This window comes from Haplochromis burtoni, unplaced genomic scaffold, assembly GCF_018398535.1.
Source record: "Haplochromis burtoni strain Fernald_Lab_line unplaced genomic scaffold, NCSU_Asbu1 Contig_199, whole genome shotgun sequence".
Lineage (NCBI taxonomy): Eukaryota > Metazoa > Chordata > Actinopteri > Cichliformes > Cichlidae > Haplochromis > Haplochromis burtoni.
Window position 1 is genome coordinate 359,720 of NW_024582560.1, and position 14,390 is coordinate 374,109.

At 43.4% G+C, this 14,390-nt stretch overlaps 2 protein-coding genes across 2 annotated transcripts; both read left to right on the plus strand.

The window, feature by feature from the left end:
- The first annotated feature begins 706 nt into the window (after positions 1–706).
- On the plus strand, positions 707–9,156 carry serbp1b (SERPINE1 mRNA binding protein 1b). Its single transcript, XM_005935691.3, has 9 exons — positions 707–1,088; positions 1,800–1,980; positions 2,165–2,305; positions 2,948–3,019; positions 3,311–3,385; positions 3,629–3,806; positions 5,229–5,294; positions 5,508–5,696; positions 7,370–9,156. The coding sequence occupies exons 1-9, from the start codon at positions 833–835 to the stop codon at positions 7,427–7,429; spliced, it is 1,218 nt and encodes a 405-aa protein (XP_005935753.1). The 5' UTR covers positions 707–832; the 3' UTR covers positions 7,430–9,156.
- Positions 9,157–9,285: 129 nt separating this feature from the next.
- Positions 9,286–14,082, plus strand: LOC102311709 (UDP-N-acetylglucosamine/UDP-glucose/GDP-mannose transporter). Its single transcript, XM_042226166.1, has 13 exons — positions 9,286–10,442; positions 10,851–10,884; positions 10,962–11,048; positions 11,129–11,196; positions 11,282–11,353; positions 11,436–11,504; positions 11,607–11,709; positions 11,795–11,887; positions 12,053–12,120; positions 12,208–12,286; positions 12,370–12,452; positions 13,509–13,561; positions 13,764–14,082. Exons 1-13 carry the CDS (start codon positions 10,249–10,251, stop codon positions 13,772–13,774), a joined length of 1,014 nt encoding a protein of 337 aa, XP_042082100.1. The 5' UTR covers positions 9,286–10,248; the 3' UTR covers positions 13,775–14,082.
- Positions 14,083–14,390: the final 308 nt, after the last annotated feature.

The following is a 14,390-nucleotide window of genomic DNA, read 5'->3' on the forward strand; positions in this document are numbered from 1 at the left end:
ATGTTTAATGGAGAATCTGCAGACTGTAAGTGTAAATCCAGTGGCACACTGTACCAGTTTTCTCTGTTATTACAAAAATGAAATGGCAGAAAGCCGACTCTTCATCTGGACAGCTTCACTTTGAGACTGCAGAAGGATAAAATACAAAAATTGAAAACCTAAATCCAAGTGAACACAGTCAACTTCCTGTCCATTTGAGACACTCCAGGACAAACCTCAGCACACTTTTAAAAACAACAACAACAACAAAAAAACTGGGCCAACATTTAATGCCTGGAGATATTTCCTCGATATTTTTGTTCAACCCGTGTGACAGCTTTCTCAGTGAACCTAAAGAGTTGATTCTGCTGAATATGTTACTCAGCATGTCCCTGTTGGCCCTACCCACACCACCCTTTTATTATTATTATTTATAAACTGGCAAATCCGACTTAATCTGATGATGTGCCTGTCAGTAGCATCAGGATGAGGTGTAGCTGCACATACAGATGTATCCAGGTATAAGTGGGCACAGTTTAGGCCTTGTGTTTATTCTGCATGAAGTCTGCAGTTATAAAGTTACTTTCATCAGTACCTGTAACTTCTATGCATGTGACACCTTCTCAGAAATGCGGATTACTCGCGGAGGACATGAGCGTAGCGTTACGTAATGTAAATAAAAACATTGCAGCCGACGCGTGCACACATTGGTGTGCGCTGCACGATGTCCCGGATGATGCTCGCACCGGAAGAGAAGGGGCAGCTCTCCCAGCCATCTTGTGGCAGCATCCAGCGAACTGGTCGCATCAAGCCTCGTAGAATCGGAGGTGAATCCCGTTGAAGGGGCGCCATCATGCCCGGACAACTGCAAGAAGGCTTCGGCTGTGTCGTGACCAACCGGTTCGACCAGTTATTGGACGATGAGTCCGACCCTTTCGAGATCCTGAAGGCTGCCGAAAACAAGAAGAAGGAGGGGGCCGCCGCTGCTTCCACCAAGACCGCGGCTCAAGCCGCTAAGCAGCCGAAGAAGGAGTCACAGAAGGACAGAAAGAACCCTCTGCTGGACAAAAAGGAGGAGACCCAGGCGCCAGTCCCCCTGAAGAAAGAAGGTAATGAAAAAGAAAGGAAGGGAAACAATGCACCTGCTTCTCTCGCTAATGAGCGATGCATGTTTATTTTTGCTTTTCGTAGCAACTGTCATGTGCAGCTCCCGTTAGCCACGTTAGCTCGACTCGGCTGAGCGAGACACAGCGTGAGGTCAATATGGACCCTGTGCTGCTGTTATTAGAGGACAGACTAAAAATAAAGCCTCGCAGACGGAACGTAGCTGGACTTGAACACGTACCGAACCAGAGCGGGTTAAAGCCAGCAGCGAGGTGCAGACTGGCGAGCCTGTGTTGCAGAAATGGTTTCTGCTAGCGTTTGACAGGAAGGTGCAGTGTTGGGTTTCTGTGTGGAGGATACAGCTCTATTAGCAGCTTCTGACTTAAGCAAATGTGGGGAGAAAGGAAAAGGCATCACCTGTGCTGGGAAGACTAGACAGAGCGCTGCTCTTGTTATTATCCCCAACTAATCTTATTAGTGTATTGGTCTTAATTGAATTCATCCAAAGCAAGTAAATAGAGCCATCTTCAGTGCAGTTACATTAAGTTCTCATTGTGTGTACTGCTGAAAGGAGATGATGGGAGACCACACATCAGGTCATGCATTTGTTGTTTTCTCGTTTTTTTTTAGCATTTTCCCACACACACACACACAAGGTCTAAAATCTAAACAACACAGCTGAGCATAAATTCAGCTTGTGCTCCTTTGATTTGCAGGTATCAGGCGGGTGGGAAGAAGAGCAGACCAGCAGGGCCAGTCTGGTTCCCAGCACCAGGGCGTGCAGGGTGAAGGGCGACCTGGAGACAAGAGGCCGGACCGAAGACCACCCCGTGAGCGCCGCTTTGAGAAACCTGCTGAGGACAAACCCGAAGGGGCTGGAGAGTTTACTGTGGAAAAGTGAGCAGCAATGATGAGAGGGATGGAGGGCTTATTTAAAACATGCCGGCTGGTGCAGATGTAGGCGCATTGACAAGACGTGTGCAGGGTTTGAGAGCTTGCAACTGTTGTTGATGGAGTGCATGTTTCTCTTAACATCACGTTCATCCTCGTGTTTTAAATTGCATCTGTTTCTGTGCACCAGGCCTTCTGGAGACAGGCCCCCGAGAGGGCGTGGTGGCGGCCGGGGCGGGCGTGGTGGAAGAGGGCGGGGCATGGGCCGAGGCGACGGCTTTGACTCCCGTGGCAAACGAGACTTCGACAGACACAGCAGCAACGACAAATCGTAAGTATGCGCTGAGCTGAGGTCATGAGTAGAAATCACCTACCAGTGCATGAAAGCTATTATGCTTTATATTATTTTCCTATTTTGTCATGTAAATACTGTTACAACTATAGATGTTTATACTAAATATGCGTACAGTTTCTAATAATGAGATCAGCATACACGCCGGTAATCTCTGAGCTCAAAGATAAATAAACAAGCGCTTATTTTTTCCAGTCTTTGCTATGTATGATGTCAGAAACATAGGATGTGTCAGGCACACTGCTGTTCACTCCTTCTGTTTATGAGGGGCAGCCAATCAGAAGAAAGCTAGTTTAAAGGGGGAAGGGGCTAAAATATAGTTTTGATTGGATAATCAACTGAAGGGCTTTACCAAGGCCCTGTATAAGATTACAAAAAGAGATTATTTTGATCTGTAAATCATGCAAAGCTGCTCTACTAGAGTCCTAGACCCAGCAGCTCCTGACTATATGGGTTCTGTGAGAGTCCAGGGGGAACAGCATCTCAAGAAAGTGGTTCTTTATGTTGTCTCAGGCTGTAATCAGCACTTCCCTTAATGAGAAGAGCCCCTCACTGTGGTCTGAGAGAATTTAAGAGAACTCATACACCGTTGGCCGTCTTCCCTTTCTGTTTTCGCTGCAGCACTCCGAAGAGCGAGGAGAAGCGCGGCGGAAGCGGCTCGCACAACTGGGGCAACGTGAAGGACGAAGTGAGGTGAGTTTCCCCAAACAGACACATGGCCTGTTTGTCGGAGCGCCGCTGTCAGCAGGATAATGAGGCGCATGTGATATTTTTACAGACTGTGTGCACTCTCTCTCTTTTGAAGTGCTTCTGGTTTTGTCATATCACAGGATGCTGCAGTTTAAGGATGTCTTGGGATGTTTCCCTGTTCGCTTTAAGCTTGGAGTGTCGCTGTTTCCTTTATGAAGAGGCTCAGACAGTTAATGTTTCAGCTAGAGGATGCTTACCATTACTCATACAGAGGTTGTGCATCTTTGTTCCCAGTGAGGCTGAACAAACCGCTCCCCCTGAGACGACCCCAGAGGGCGAGGAAAACGCGCCTGCTGGCTCCGAGAACAAGTGAGAATCCTGTGTCCTTGTGTTGGATGGATGTTGGATGTTTGGATGGAAAAGGATCCCCGTGTGCAAAGTTAATAAGTTGTCACATTGCGTTTCCGTTAGCGTTTGCACTGCTGTTGTGACGCAACAAGGGCGATTTTGTTAAACGCTGCCTCTGACCTTTTGGCCTCAGGATTAGAGGGCATGTATAGAGGTAAGAGGATTGGCGAGTTCCTACAGTGTTGTGTGTTCCTGGCATTGCAGAGAGAACGAGGTCGAAGAGGTAAAAAATGAAGGCCCCAAAGAGATGACCCTGGACGAGTGGAAGGCCATGCAGGACAAGGAGCGCACCAAGGTGGAGTTCAACATCCGCAAGCCCAACGAGGGAGCCGACAGCCAGTGGAAGAAAGGATACGTGCTGCACAAGTCCAAGAGCGAAGACGTGAGTGTGGTGTGCTGAAAGCTTTTCTCGCCTGCAGCTTAGACCTTTAAGTTTTAGTCCTTTGGCTCCCTGAAAAAGACCTTTGCCATCTACACTTGGGATGTTCCTGGGGACTAATTTACAAGTCAAAAACTATTGCGCATATATTTAAAAGCCATTGGAAACTGTTAATCAGTTTATATAATAACTGGAACATATTGCTTTTGGGCATGTGCATGTTGAAACAGTCATTAAGTTATTACAAAGTAAAGAGACTTTTTGTTTTGTCTGCAAACCCCATTATATAGACTGTTTTCCCTTGGTTTTTACTGGTGCTTGATAGGATGTAATACCCTAGTACTGTCAGCTTGGGCGGTGATGCAGGTAGAAGCTCCTTGCCAACTGTCTTTAAACAACGCAGGTTACTAACCACCGTGCATCACCAGCAGTAAAGCCAATGAGATGTGGTGAGATTGTACAAACGAGAAACGTGAAAAGCCAAGGACGGCTGCTATAAGAAGGTCTTGTGTGGAGCTTCAGCTAGTTAGTTTGGATGTGTCTCAAAGTTGCTTTTCTGAAATGTGTAGCATTGCACACACATTATTAGATTAGCTTGGCAAGTGCAGCCTTCATTACATGCAGGTTGATGTCCACATGCATGTGCAAAGTGTGGTTACGTGGTGCTCTGACGCCACCTGCATAAAACAGGTTATTTTCTCCATCAGAGTCACGTACAATCATCCTGGCTGTCATTTGTCTTACTTTCCACCATGCTTGGTTACATTTTCTGTCGTACATCTGTTGAGGCTACAGTTGTACATCAATACATTCTGAACAGTCATTCAGTAATTAACTGTTCTGCATCAGATCTAGTCAGGCTCAGGTAGCTTAGACTTGCACGCTGATGATTTTAAGTTTATTGTGATTATTCCAGTTGTTTACTTTGAAGTCAATCAATCAAGGCTTTATTCGTCACGTGCAGGTTGCCCTACAGTGACAAGCCACAGGGTTGGGTAGGGGGTGAGGAGGTGTGTGTGTGTGAGTTGGGGTGAGTGTGTGTGTATGTGTGTGTGTGTCTGCGTGTGAGTGTGTGTGTGTGTGTGTGGGTGTGTGTGTGCGTGTGTGTGTGTGCGTCTGTGTGTCTGTGTGTGTGTGTGTGTGTGTGTGGTGTGTGTGGTGTGTGTTTGTGTGAGTTGGTGAGAGAGAGACAGAAATCTGGCTATAGACACTGACAGGTCACAGCTGATATAGATATTTAGGTTCGTTTTCCTTAACCATGTTTAAAGTGGACAGCATGTATCCTTGTAAGTAACTGCATTTAAATAGGCAATAGTGACAGGCTTGCTGTGATGTGCGTGGTTAGTGTCAGGTAAACATGCTCAGGCTGTTTGGTTGGTGGTCACTCTGCTGTCTAAAAATAACTGTGGTTTGTTCAATTTCCAGAGACCTGTTGGGGCTTTGATCGACACCGCAGAGACGGAAGCAGAATCGCACAATCTCTACCACAAGGTACCTGCATTACTCACACTTGTTTTTTCATTCACTCAGCCCATGAAAATGTTCAGTGTTAGCGGCGACTCAGTGGCGATACCTTTTTAAAATACTGAGAAGACATTAAAGCTGAAGGCATGGTAAGAAGCAGAGCTCACTGATGGAACGCTGCATTTCTGATCCGAGCACAGTTGACATCTAGCGTGATGGCCATCTACGGTTCTTTATCAGCAGGCCGCCGCTGACGAGTCCAGTGACCACCATTTCCGCAAACCAGCCAACGACATCACATCTCAGCTGGAGATCAACTTCGGAGACCTTGGCCGCCCCGGTCGCGGGCGTGGGGGCGCACGTGGTGGGAGGGGAGGCCGCGGCGGGGGAGGCAGCAGGACGGCACGCGGGGGAGGACGTTCCGAAAAGGTAATGGCAAACAGAACAGCTGCCATCACTGCCGACAACAAAGGTTTAGTGTCCTGCACAAAAGAGTTGGCTCTCTGACCGAACCGGCTGTAAAATCACTGAGTTGGAAAAACCTGCTGTGGATCACTAAGACCCTGTAATAACAGAGCACTGAACACATGCTCCACCACGCAAAACTCCGTTACTGACCTCTTGTCAGTCAAGCAGGGAATTGTCCTAAATACTGGTGTCTAAATTTGAATAAAGCACCTGCTTTTTCCTTTCTTTTCTTTTTTTTTTTCATTGTCAATAAATTTGACATTCATATTAATAATGGGTTTCAGGCGAATGTTAGTCAGTCTAAGATATTTTTTGGCAAAGCTACACCCGGTCTGTATCACAGAGTGTGTGTATGTGTACATCTAAATATACGCTATAGTTGTTAGAACTTCATTTAATGTCCATGTATTTACTAGCTTAGTAAAGACAATAAGTCAGTGTTATCCTCTTTGACACATCTATACTGTTTCTTGTTTGTTTTTGACTATTTGAGCAGAAATGTGGATTATGCTTGAATTAATTAACAAAACTGGTTAAAAGCTGAAAAAAAATGTTATGCTATGGATAAAATGTCTTAGAGGAGTTCCAAATACTTTCCTCTATGCAGACAAAATCATAAATATACATGTTTATAATATGTACAAATCCAGGTACAGTCCCAGCAGAAGTGTCAAAAGCCTCTTGTAACGTGAAAAACTTACTTTTGAGCCCGAAAATCAAAAGTAAGCTTTAAGATACTAACAAGCTCCCTGTAACTGAAGGGAGCTACAGAGGTGACTGATGGATTCAGCACTACAGCTGACCGCATATAAAGTCAATTTACATACACTCCATTGATAGGAGCACTGCCTCCTTCACTTTACACCTACGTCAGCTGCTCATCCATAGAAACGCATGTTGTGATGGTCACACGGTTATTGAGTCTGCAGGACATTGCTGACTTTTTATACACCATGTGCCTCAGCTATCACCAACCCACAGCCCAGAATTCGTAGATTAAACGATGTAGCTACTCCACCCAACTTGTCTCTGGGTTGGGTCGTTCCATTTTTTAAAACCTAAAATTTTGCATTATGCGAGGTGAGATCTTTTTGCTGTTGTTTAGTTTGATTGAGAGATAATACGCTCTGTTGTTTTTCCAGCTAACACTTACAAACTTGATAGATTCACACACCAGATCAGCATCCTTGGACTTTTGATTGTTAACCGTACAATCAAAAGTACGGTGTGACTGTAGGCCCGAGCCCTACAGACACACAGCGATACAGTTCAGTGACTTCAATTAATAGAGGTGAAGCCTCTCAGGTAAAATAGTAGCCACAGACACCTGTGTAGGCATCTGCCTGTCACTCAAAGTGGCCCTAAAACTGCATTATTTATGAGTATTTTAACAGCTTTAATGGGTATGTTATAGGAGTAATGATGGGGGTTATTGGTTACAGAGATGAAACTGTTTTTGTAGCAGGCTGTAAATGCTTTTCTTCAGTGAAGTTCTGCATTTTAACATGCGAGTATAAGGATTGACTCCCTTTTGGAGCCAGCCTCAAGTGGCCAGTGGAGGAACTGCATGTAAACCAGCTTCATTTCAAGCCGTCCTAACGTTGTCCTGGTTCTTGTCTGCTTGTTCCCACCAGGCTAGTGGAGTGTCAGTCCCCAATGTGGATGATCCTGAGGCCTTCCCGGCCCTGGCCTAAAAAGGCTCCCTCTTTCACCACCAGCCCACCCATCAGCCCTTCCGGGCCCCTCCTCTACGAGGCTTGCATGCTTACCACATCTTCAAGTATATAAGAAAAACAGAGAAAAAAAAAATAAATGACACAAGAAGACTGTCATCCCATACCACTCACATCACCCAAGGACTTAAATTTTACCTGTTTTAAAGGAGACTAAAAGACAAAAAAAAAGGGCAGAAAAGGACCTCTTGTTACACTGAAGTTTTGTATTTAGGAACATGAAAGCAGGGATGTTTTCATACTTTTTTTCTTTTCTTTTTTTCCCCCAGAGATTACGCATACTTCATTGATATTTTTTGTGCTGCTTGAATTTCTGCATTTCTGCAATTAGATTGAAGTGTGTGTATTCCTCTTCTCCCTGTAACGACTTCAGCTCAGTATTATGGGGTCATCTTTAGAAAAGGCTTTGTACTGGAGTGTATTTTTTGGCCCTCCCAGTAATACACGCTGATGTGGTAGCACTACACTACATTAGAACCTTGTACTTGTACTAGATGTCTGAAGTACGGCTTAACATGCATTTAAAGTGTAATTACTTGGATCCTGACTATCCATCCCTTTGTGAGGCACAAGTTGAGGATGGGTAACCAGGTTAAATGTGACTTCTACTAAAGCTTGGTATTTTTCTGCTTGTCGTGCAGTGAAAGTTGATGCCTCTTCTCATTGTTTTTTGTTTTGTTTTGATAGTTTGCCTCTTTTTTGGTGGACCAGTGGTTAGTAGTGTTTCACATCCCCTGATCCAGAAGTGCTACCCACTTATATTTCTTTTCTTTTTTTTTTCCAAGGGTGTACCGGGGCCCAATGTATCTTTAGGCTGGTCCTCTTAGGTCATACAGGCTATACAACTTGTAATTTCAGGACCACTAAGCAAATATTGTTTTTGTTTTTTGTTTTGTTAAGAATATGCGTGCGGGCGTGTGTTTGTGTGAGTGTGTGTTGTTTGCAGCAAAGCGTGAGAGCGTGCGTGTGATTTTTGACAGCTAGTTGCTTAGGATTGAAGCATTTTCTCTGCTGAACTTGGCGTTCTCAAACAGGAGAGTGCAAGTTGTCGCCTGAAGTAGTTCTTAATGTCTTTTATGAAGTGATTGTTGAAATGTAGGTGAGAATGATAGCGTAGCTAGACCATGAACATATCTCGCTCTTTTAGAGTATCTGTACTGTCTTTCAGATCTCAAAGCACTTGGTTTTATTAGCACCAATTCCTCCGAAGATTGTTTTTCTTCCCTTTTACTTTAAACCATATTTGATGTTTTATTTTGTTTTTGGATTTTTTTGTAATCTTATTTTTATTTTAATCTGTGAACAAGCATCGATGCATAATTTGTCTGAAAGAAATGTCAGCGGTCATTGTGGAACAAGCTACAGAATGTAAAATGTGAGTTAAAGGTGCTCTCAGCTGCCTGTCTCAGCATTTTCCAGCAAGCATTTTAGTTTGGTTTTTTTTTTCTTTTAATAAAAGCAGGTGTGTGGGTTGGGGTGGGTGCAGGCTGGGGTGGGGTGGGGGTGTCACACCGAAGACCTGATGGAGTGAATTTTTAAAGCTTTACTTGTCGCGCTCTGCAAAGACTTGCTGGCGACGCGCTGATACAACAGGCTGGAGCAGTTTTCCTCGTAGGACCGTTTGAGCCACATGACATTAAAACTTTCTCTGCAAACATCCCTGTTCTAATAAAAATGCTTTAGAGGTGTTACGTCTGCTCTGTCAGTGGCTCCTTTAAATGCATTCACAGATGTGCTGTTTTCGGTAGTTTATTCAGTGCCAGTTCCTCATTTAGGCTAGAGCGAAAGAAACAGGGTGTTGTTTTTATGGGAATTTAAACTGTTGTAAATGACTTGTTAGCCTGTAATCTGTCAGACATATCTGTCATGGATAATATGGAGTCATTTTGAGATGGCAATAACACTCCTGTCTCAAGGTAGAAGCTGAAATCAGTTTTTGGCAAAGTGACTGTTGTATATATCCTTTATTTATCCGGGTAAAACATTTCATTACTGTTAAAAATGCCTTTTTAAAAAAGAGATCAGGCCAAAGAGAGCAGCAACGCTGTAACAAATGGATATTATAGATGTTATAGAGATACTTTTAAGGGACCAAAAAGGATAAGAACGCAACGCAGTCATAAAGATACTTGCAAAACAGGTAATTATCTTATTTATAACCCCTTCATAAATCCTATTCACTACAGTCTGTTTACCATTTAAAGTAAATATATTAGGTCTCAAACATAAATTCTGGAAATTACTTCATGACACAAAACCTTCCATGTTGCAAACATGAGGTTGTGGTTTATTCAGGGCCTGTCTAGGCTGGAGTGAAAGAAAGTCGTTTAAAAAGTCAAACTTGTAGGGATTACAAGGATTAGGGGAAAGCAGCAAAAAAAAGTAGCCTGATACTACACACCTGAGGCGAAAAAGAAGGGTTTACTGTCATTTTTCTTGCCCGTGTGGCTGGCACTTTAACAAATCCTGGTTATTTCAGTGGTTATGAAGGTGGTTAGCTTTTTTTGGTTGTAGCTAGGTGTGTTACTACAGCATAAAATTAAGACGCTATTTTGTGGAAGTCATGCTTGCACATAGAAGTTAAACCAGCTTTTATTTAGGTCAATTAAGATAGACATAGCTGAATTAAAACATTTTTCAAAGAGTCTTAAATATTGGGATGTTTCCCTCCTTTCCATTTCCTTCTTCGCCGACGGGATTACCGAGCACAGTCTGTCACGCATGCGCGGGAAGACCTATTGGAGTTCCTTTTTTTTAAACAAACTTTGTCGACCCCTCTGATGGCGGCGCACGTCAAACGTCGGGGTGAGCCCGGCCAAAAGAGCTTGTCGTCTGAGGGAACATCCTCCACAACCGAAAGACAAACATCCGGGGACACCTCAGCGGTGCTGCTGAAGCTGTTAGCGGCGGTCTTTTACGGAGTCAGCTCGTTTGTCATCGTCGTCGTCAACAAAAGCGTCCTCACAAACTACAGGTAAAGGTGCAAAGTCTAAGTTAGCTGCTGATTGGTGGGGCACGTTTGACCAATTTTACACCGTTATCAATAAGAATAAGAAGAAGAAGAAGAAGGGGTGTCACATAAACGAAGCTGGACATCTGAAAACTGTCAGAGAAATGGGTCCAGGTGAAACTTTAGGTACCACAGGACACGCACCTTTGACGTAACCTCTGCCCCACTACAAATGCGTAACACATTAAACCTCTTATGAATCTCAATATGTGTGAGGGTCAGAGTTGGGCATAAACAAGATGAAAACCAGAAAGTCCTCCAAAAAAGTGGACAACTTCCAGGAAATGAAGCTTCTCATCCTCATATCGTCTGTAATGGAATGTCAGGTAAAGCATCATTCATATGACTGAGTCGTGTCGTCTTGTTTTACAGATTCCCGTCATCAACATGCGTTGGAATTGGCCAAGTAAGCATCTCTTTAAAGCTGTTTTCTGTTTATGTGGTAGCACCGTCTGATGTGCCGTGCCCCCCTTTCCTTTGCAGATGCTGGCTACAGTTGTAGTTCTGAGGATTGGGAAGATGTTGGGAGTTATCTCATTTCCAGATTTGGATTCGAGTATTCCACGCAAGGTGAGGTGGGGATTTATAAAGCTGAAAATCAAAAGATGAAGAACTGGTCATCGCATTTCACACATACCGTGTCTTTCCAGATGTTCCCGCTGCCACTGTTGTATGTCGGGAATCAAATATCAGGACTGTTTGGGACCCAGCGCCTCAAGTGAGAACTTCATAGAACATGATACGAGACGCAGCGCCCCAAATGTGACTTGCCAAACTTAACAGCTTGTATTTTTCTGCCTCAGTTTACCCATGTTTACTGTGCTGAGGAGGTTCAGTATTTTTCTTACCATGGTGTTTGAGGGATTCTTGCTAAAGTAAGAAAATATTTTTTTCTCTCTCAGATTTTCTGCATAAATAACTGATTTTAACACTGCCACCCGTCTACTTTCCTCACAGAAAGACCTTTTCTACCTCCATTAAAACGACGGTGTTCACCATGATCTTTGGTGCTTTCATCGCGGCCAGGTGAGACGGTCACATACACAGACACCGCCATCCGCTTCGGGCTTTATGAAGAGGCACATGTGTGATTCTTTGCCACGTTCTGTGGCGTTCTTTGCTTTGTAGCGCCGACTTAGCTTTTGATCTGGAAGGATACGTATTCATAATGCTGAATAATGTTCTGACAGCAGCCAGTGGGGCATATGTGAAGCAGAAGCTGGACTCCAAGGTGAGCAGAGCAGCAGGTCACACAGTATATACACTGGCTGTTTGTCATGAAGACTTTAAAGGGTCATCTTCTCCCATCCACACAGGAGCTGGGCAAATATGGTCTTCTTTATTACAATGCTTTGATAATGATTTTCCCCACTCTGGCGTACGCTTACTACTCAGGGGACTTGCAAATGGTAAGTTTTCAAACACTGATTGGTTTGTAAGACTTAAGAGTCAGAGAGCTCAGATAATCAGTGCTGTGTGTGTGTGTGTGTGTGTGTGTGTGTGTGTGTGTGTGTGTTTGTGTGTGTGTGTGTGTGTGTGTGTGTGTGTGTGTGGTATTGTGTGTTCGGGTACAGGGGCTGGAGTATAATGGTTGGTCTGATCGCATGTTTGCTGTGCAGTTTGTGCTCTCCTGTGTCATGGGGTAAAGTAGACGCCTAATCGTCATTGTTTATTCCATGATTGCCCACTTTGGTCTTTTCGTCTAACTCTGCTTCGCTTCATTGCACAGATTTATTTTGATGTACTCCATCATGCTGTGCACACAGTACAACTCCGCACTCACCACCTCCATCATTGGCTGTATTAAGGTGAGTCATCTCAGGCTGGCTCACGCTCACAGTTTGATGTGTAGTGCGTACATGTGCAGTGACTTTCCCTGCGACATCCACAGAATATCCTCGTGACATACATTGGAATGGTGTTTGGAGGGGACTACATATTCACCTGGACTAACTTTATAGGTCTGAACATCAGGTAAGACAGATTGAACAGCTGAACTGTTGAGCTGATTTAGGACCAGTGCGGTTCAAGGATGATCGAGATATTTTTGTTCTGGGGCTTCCTTGTGTGTCCAGACATAAGTGGAAAGCGTATGAGAGGAGATCGGCAGTAAACTTCACTGAACACCAGATAGGGTATTGATTCATTCAGATGCAGCAAAGAGAGGAGCTGAAGAGGGTTGCAAAGTGGCTTGCAGGAGCATAGCAGACATGGGTGGAGAAAGGAGCTCAGACTTCATTCTCAAAGGCTAAGAGGGCTAGAGATTGGATGGCAAACCCCTAAAAACTGTGTCCCGGTGTAGTCCCCAGCTAGCTGGCAATTCGTTTCTGAAGACTGCTGGCTGTTGCCAATGAAATCAGTTGCAAAGAGGGTGCTGCACCAAAAATCTCCTTGTGATTGCTTTGATAGCCAGTAGATCGCCAGTAGTTTGGAATAGTTTGTCAGCTTGTCAGTAGACACTTTCCAACTAACTGCCAAGTGTTAGTGAAACTTGAGAAAATGATGACACAAATCGAAAACAGATACAGATTTGCCCAAAAAGTACAAGTTGTAGCTTACCACCACAATCAAAAAGCACAAGTTTGACTTCGAAGGTGAATGCTTTTTGGTGTCATGATGTGGGGCGGGTGCACCGTGAAACCAGTTATATTTATATGAATAAAATCAACTGAATAAACGATTTGTCAGCACAGATAATCCTGTTAGAAACTGTCCTAATTTCATATCCTAATTTTTAACAACATGTTATGACCAATATTTATAAAACAGACTTTATTTTTTCCCCCACTTTAGTATGACCCAGCGACTGAGCCATAAACTCATCAGGAAAGTGTTTATTAGAGTGGTCAAGGAAGAAAGCTGTTAGGTGGCGTTCAGATAGAATACAGGTTTAAGCCACTTCCACCTTTACTTCATTTTTCCAAACTGGAAGCTCTCCCCATGTTTTAGAATGTCTGTGATAGGAAAAAGTCCAATACTCGATTAAAAAAAAAATACAGGAGCACATTTTCTCATCTTTGTTTCCCACAGCATTGCTGGGAGCTTGGTGTACTCCTATATCACCTTCACACAGGAGCAATCAAGTAAGAACAGTTAAAATGAGTCAAAACCACACAAGGTTTCACCTTATCGATGTTTGGAATTTAACAATATAGTTTTTACACTGTGAAAAACTATATTGTTTTTCACTGTACGAGTCTCTGTACGAGTTCAGAGGATTTTACAGATTTTACTGTAACACAAAGTGGACGAGTCTCTGAAGTTAACTGCTTTAAATTTTAACAGAAAAGGCATAAACCAAAGAGTGAAACCCCGCCTGGGACGGAAGAACTTCAGCAAAATTTTGGTTTGTCGTCTTCTATGTGGAAATGTTTTTGAGTGGTGGCAAACACAGAAGACTCGTGGATGTAGTGAAAGAGGACACACAGAGAAGGTTGTTCAGCCATGAGAGAGGACAATCTGCTGTGGTGATCCCTGAAAGGAGCAACCAAAAGACTATATGAACTTAATTTTTTTAATTGTTCATTTTCATTAATTTCCAAATTAAATATTATTTTCCAGTTCTGTTTCAATACATAACTCGGAATTAACTGTACATCATAAATAATTTTCTAATGAAGCTGTTGTTATTCTGTTATTGACTCTATTTAGCACAGTAATTCAATGAAATGTCAGTATTATTCAAGTCATAGCCAGCCTTGGAATACACTTTATTTTTATTCACGCCATCATTTACATAGAAATAAAAGACAATATTGTCCAAACAAAAAAACCCATTAACATTATTTGAGACAAACTCCTCTTATCTTCTGAATGCACGTTCAATGATGGAATATAAAATAAAACATTTAATCGTTACGCTGAACAGCTACTGTACCAAAACATTAGGTTCTTTCAGGTGACGCCTTCACA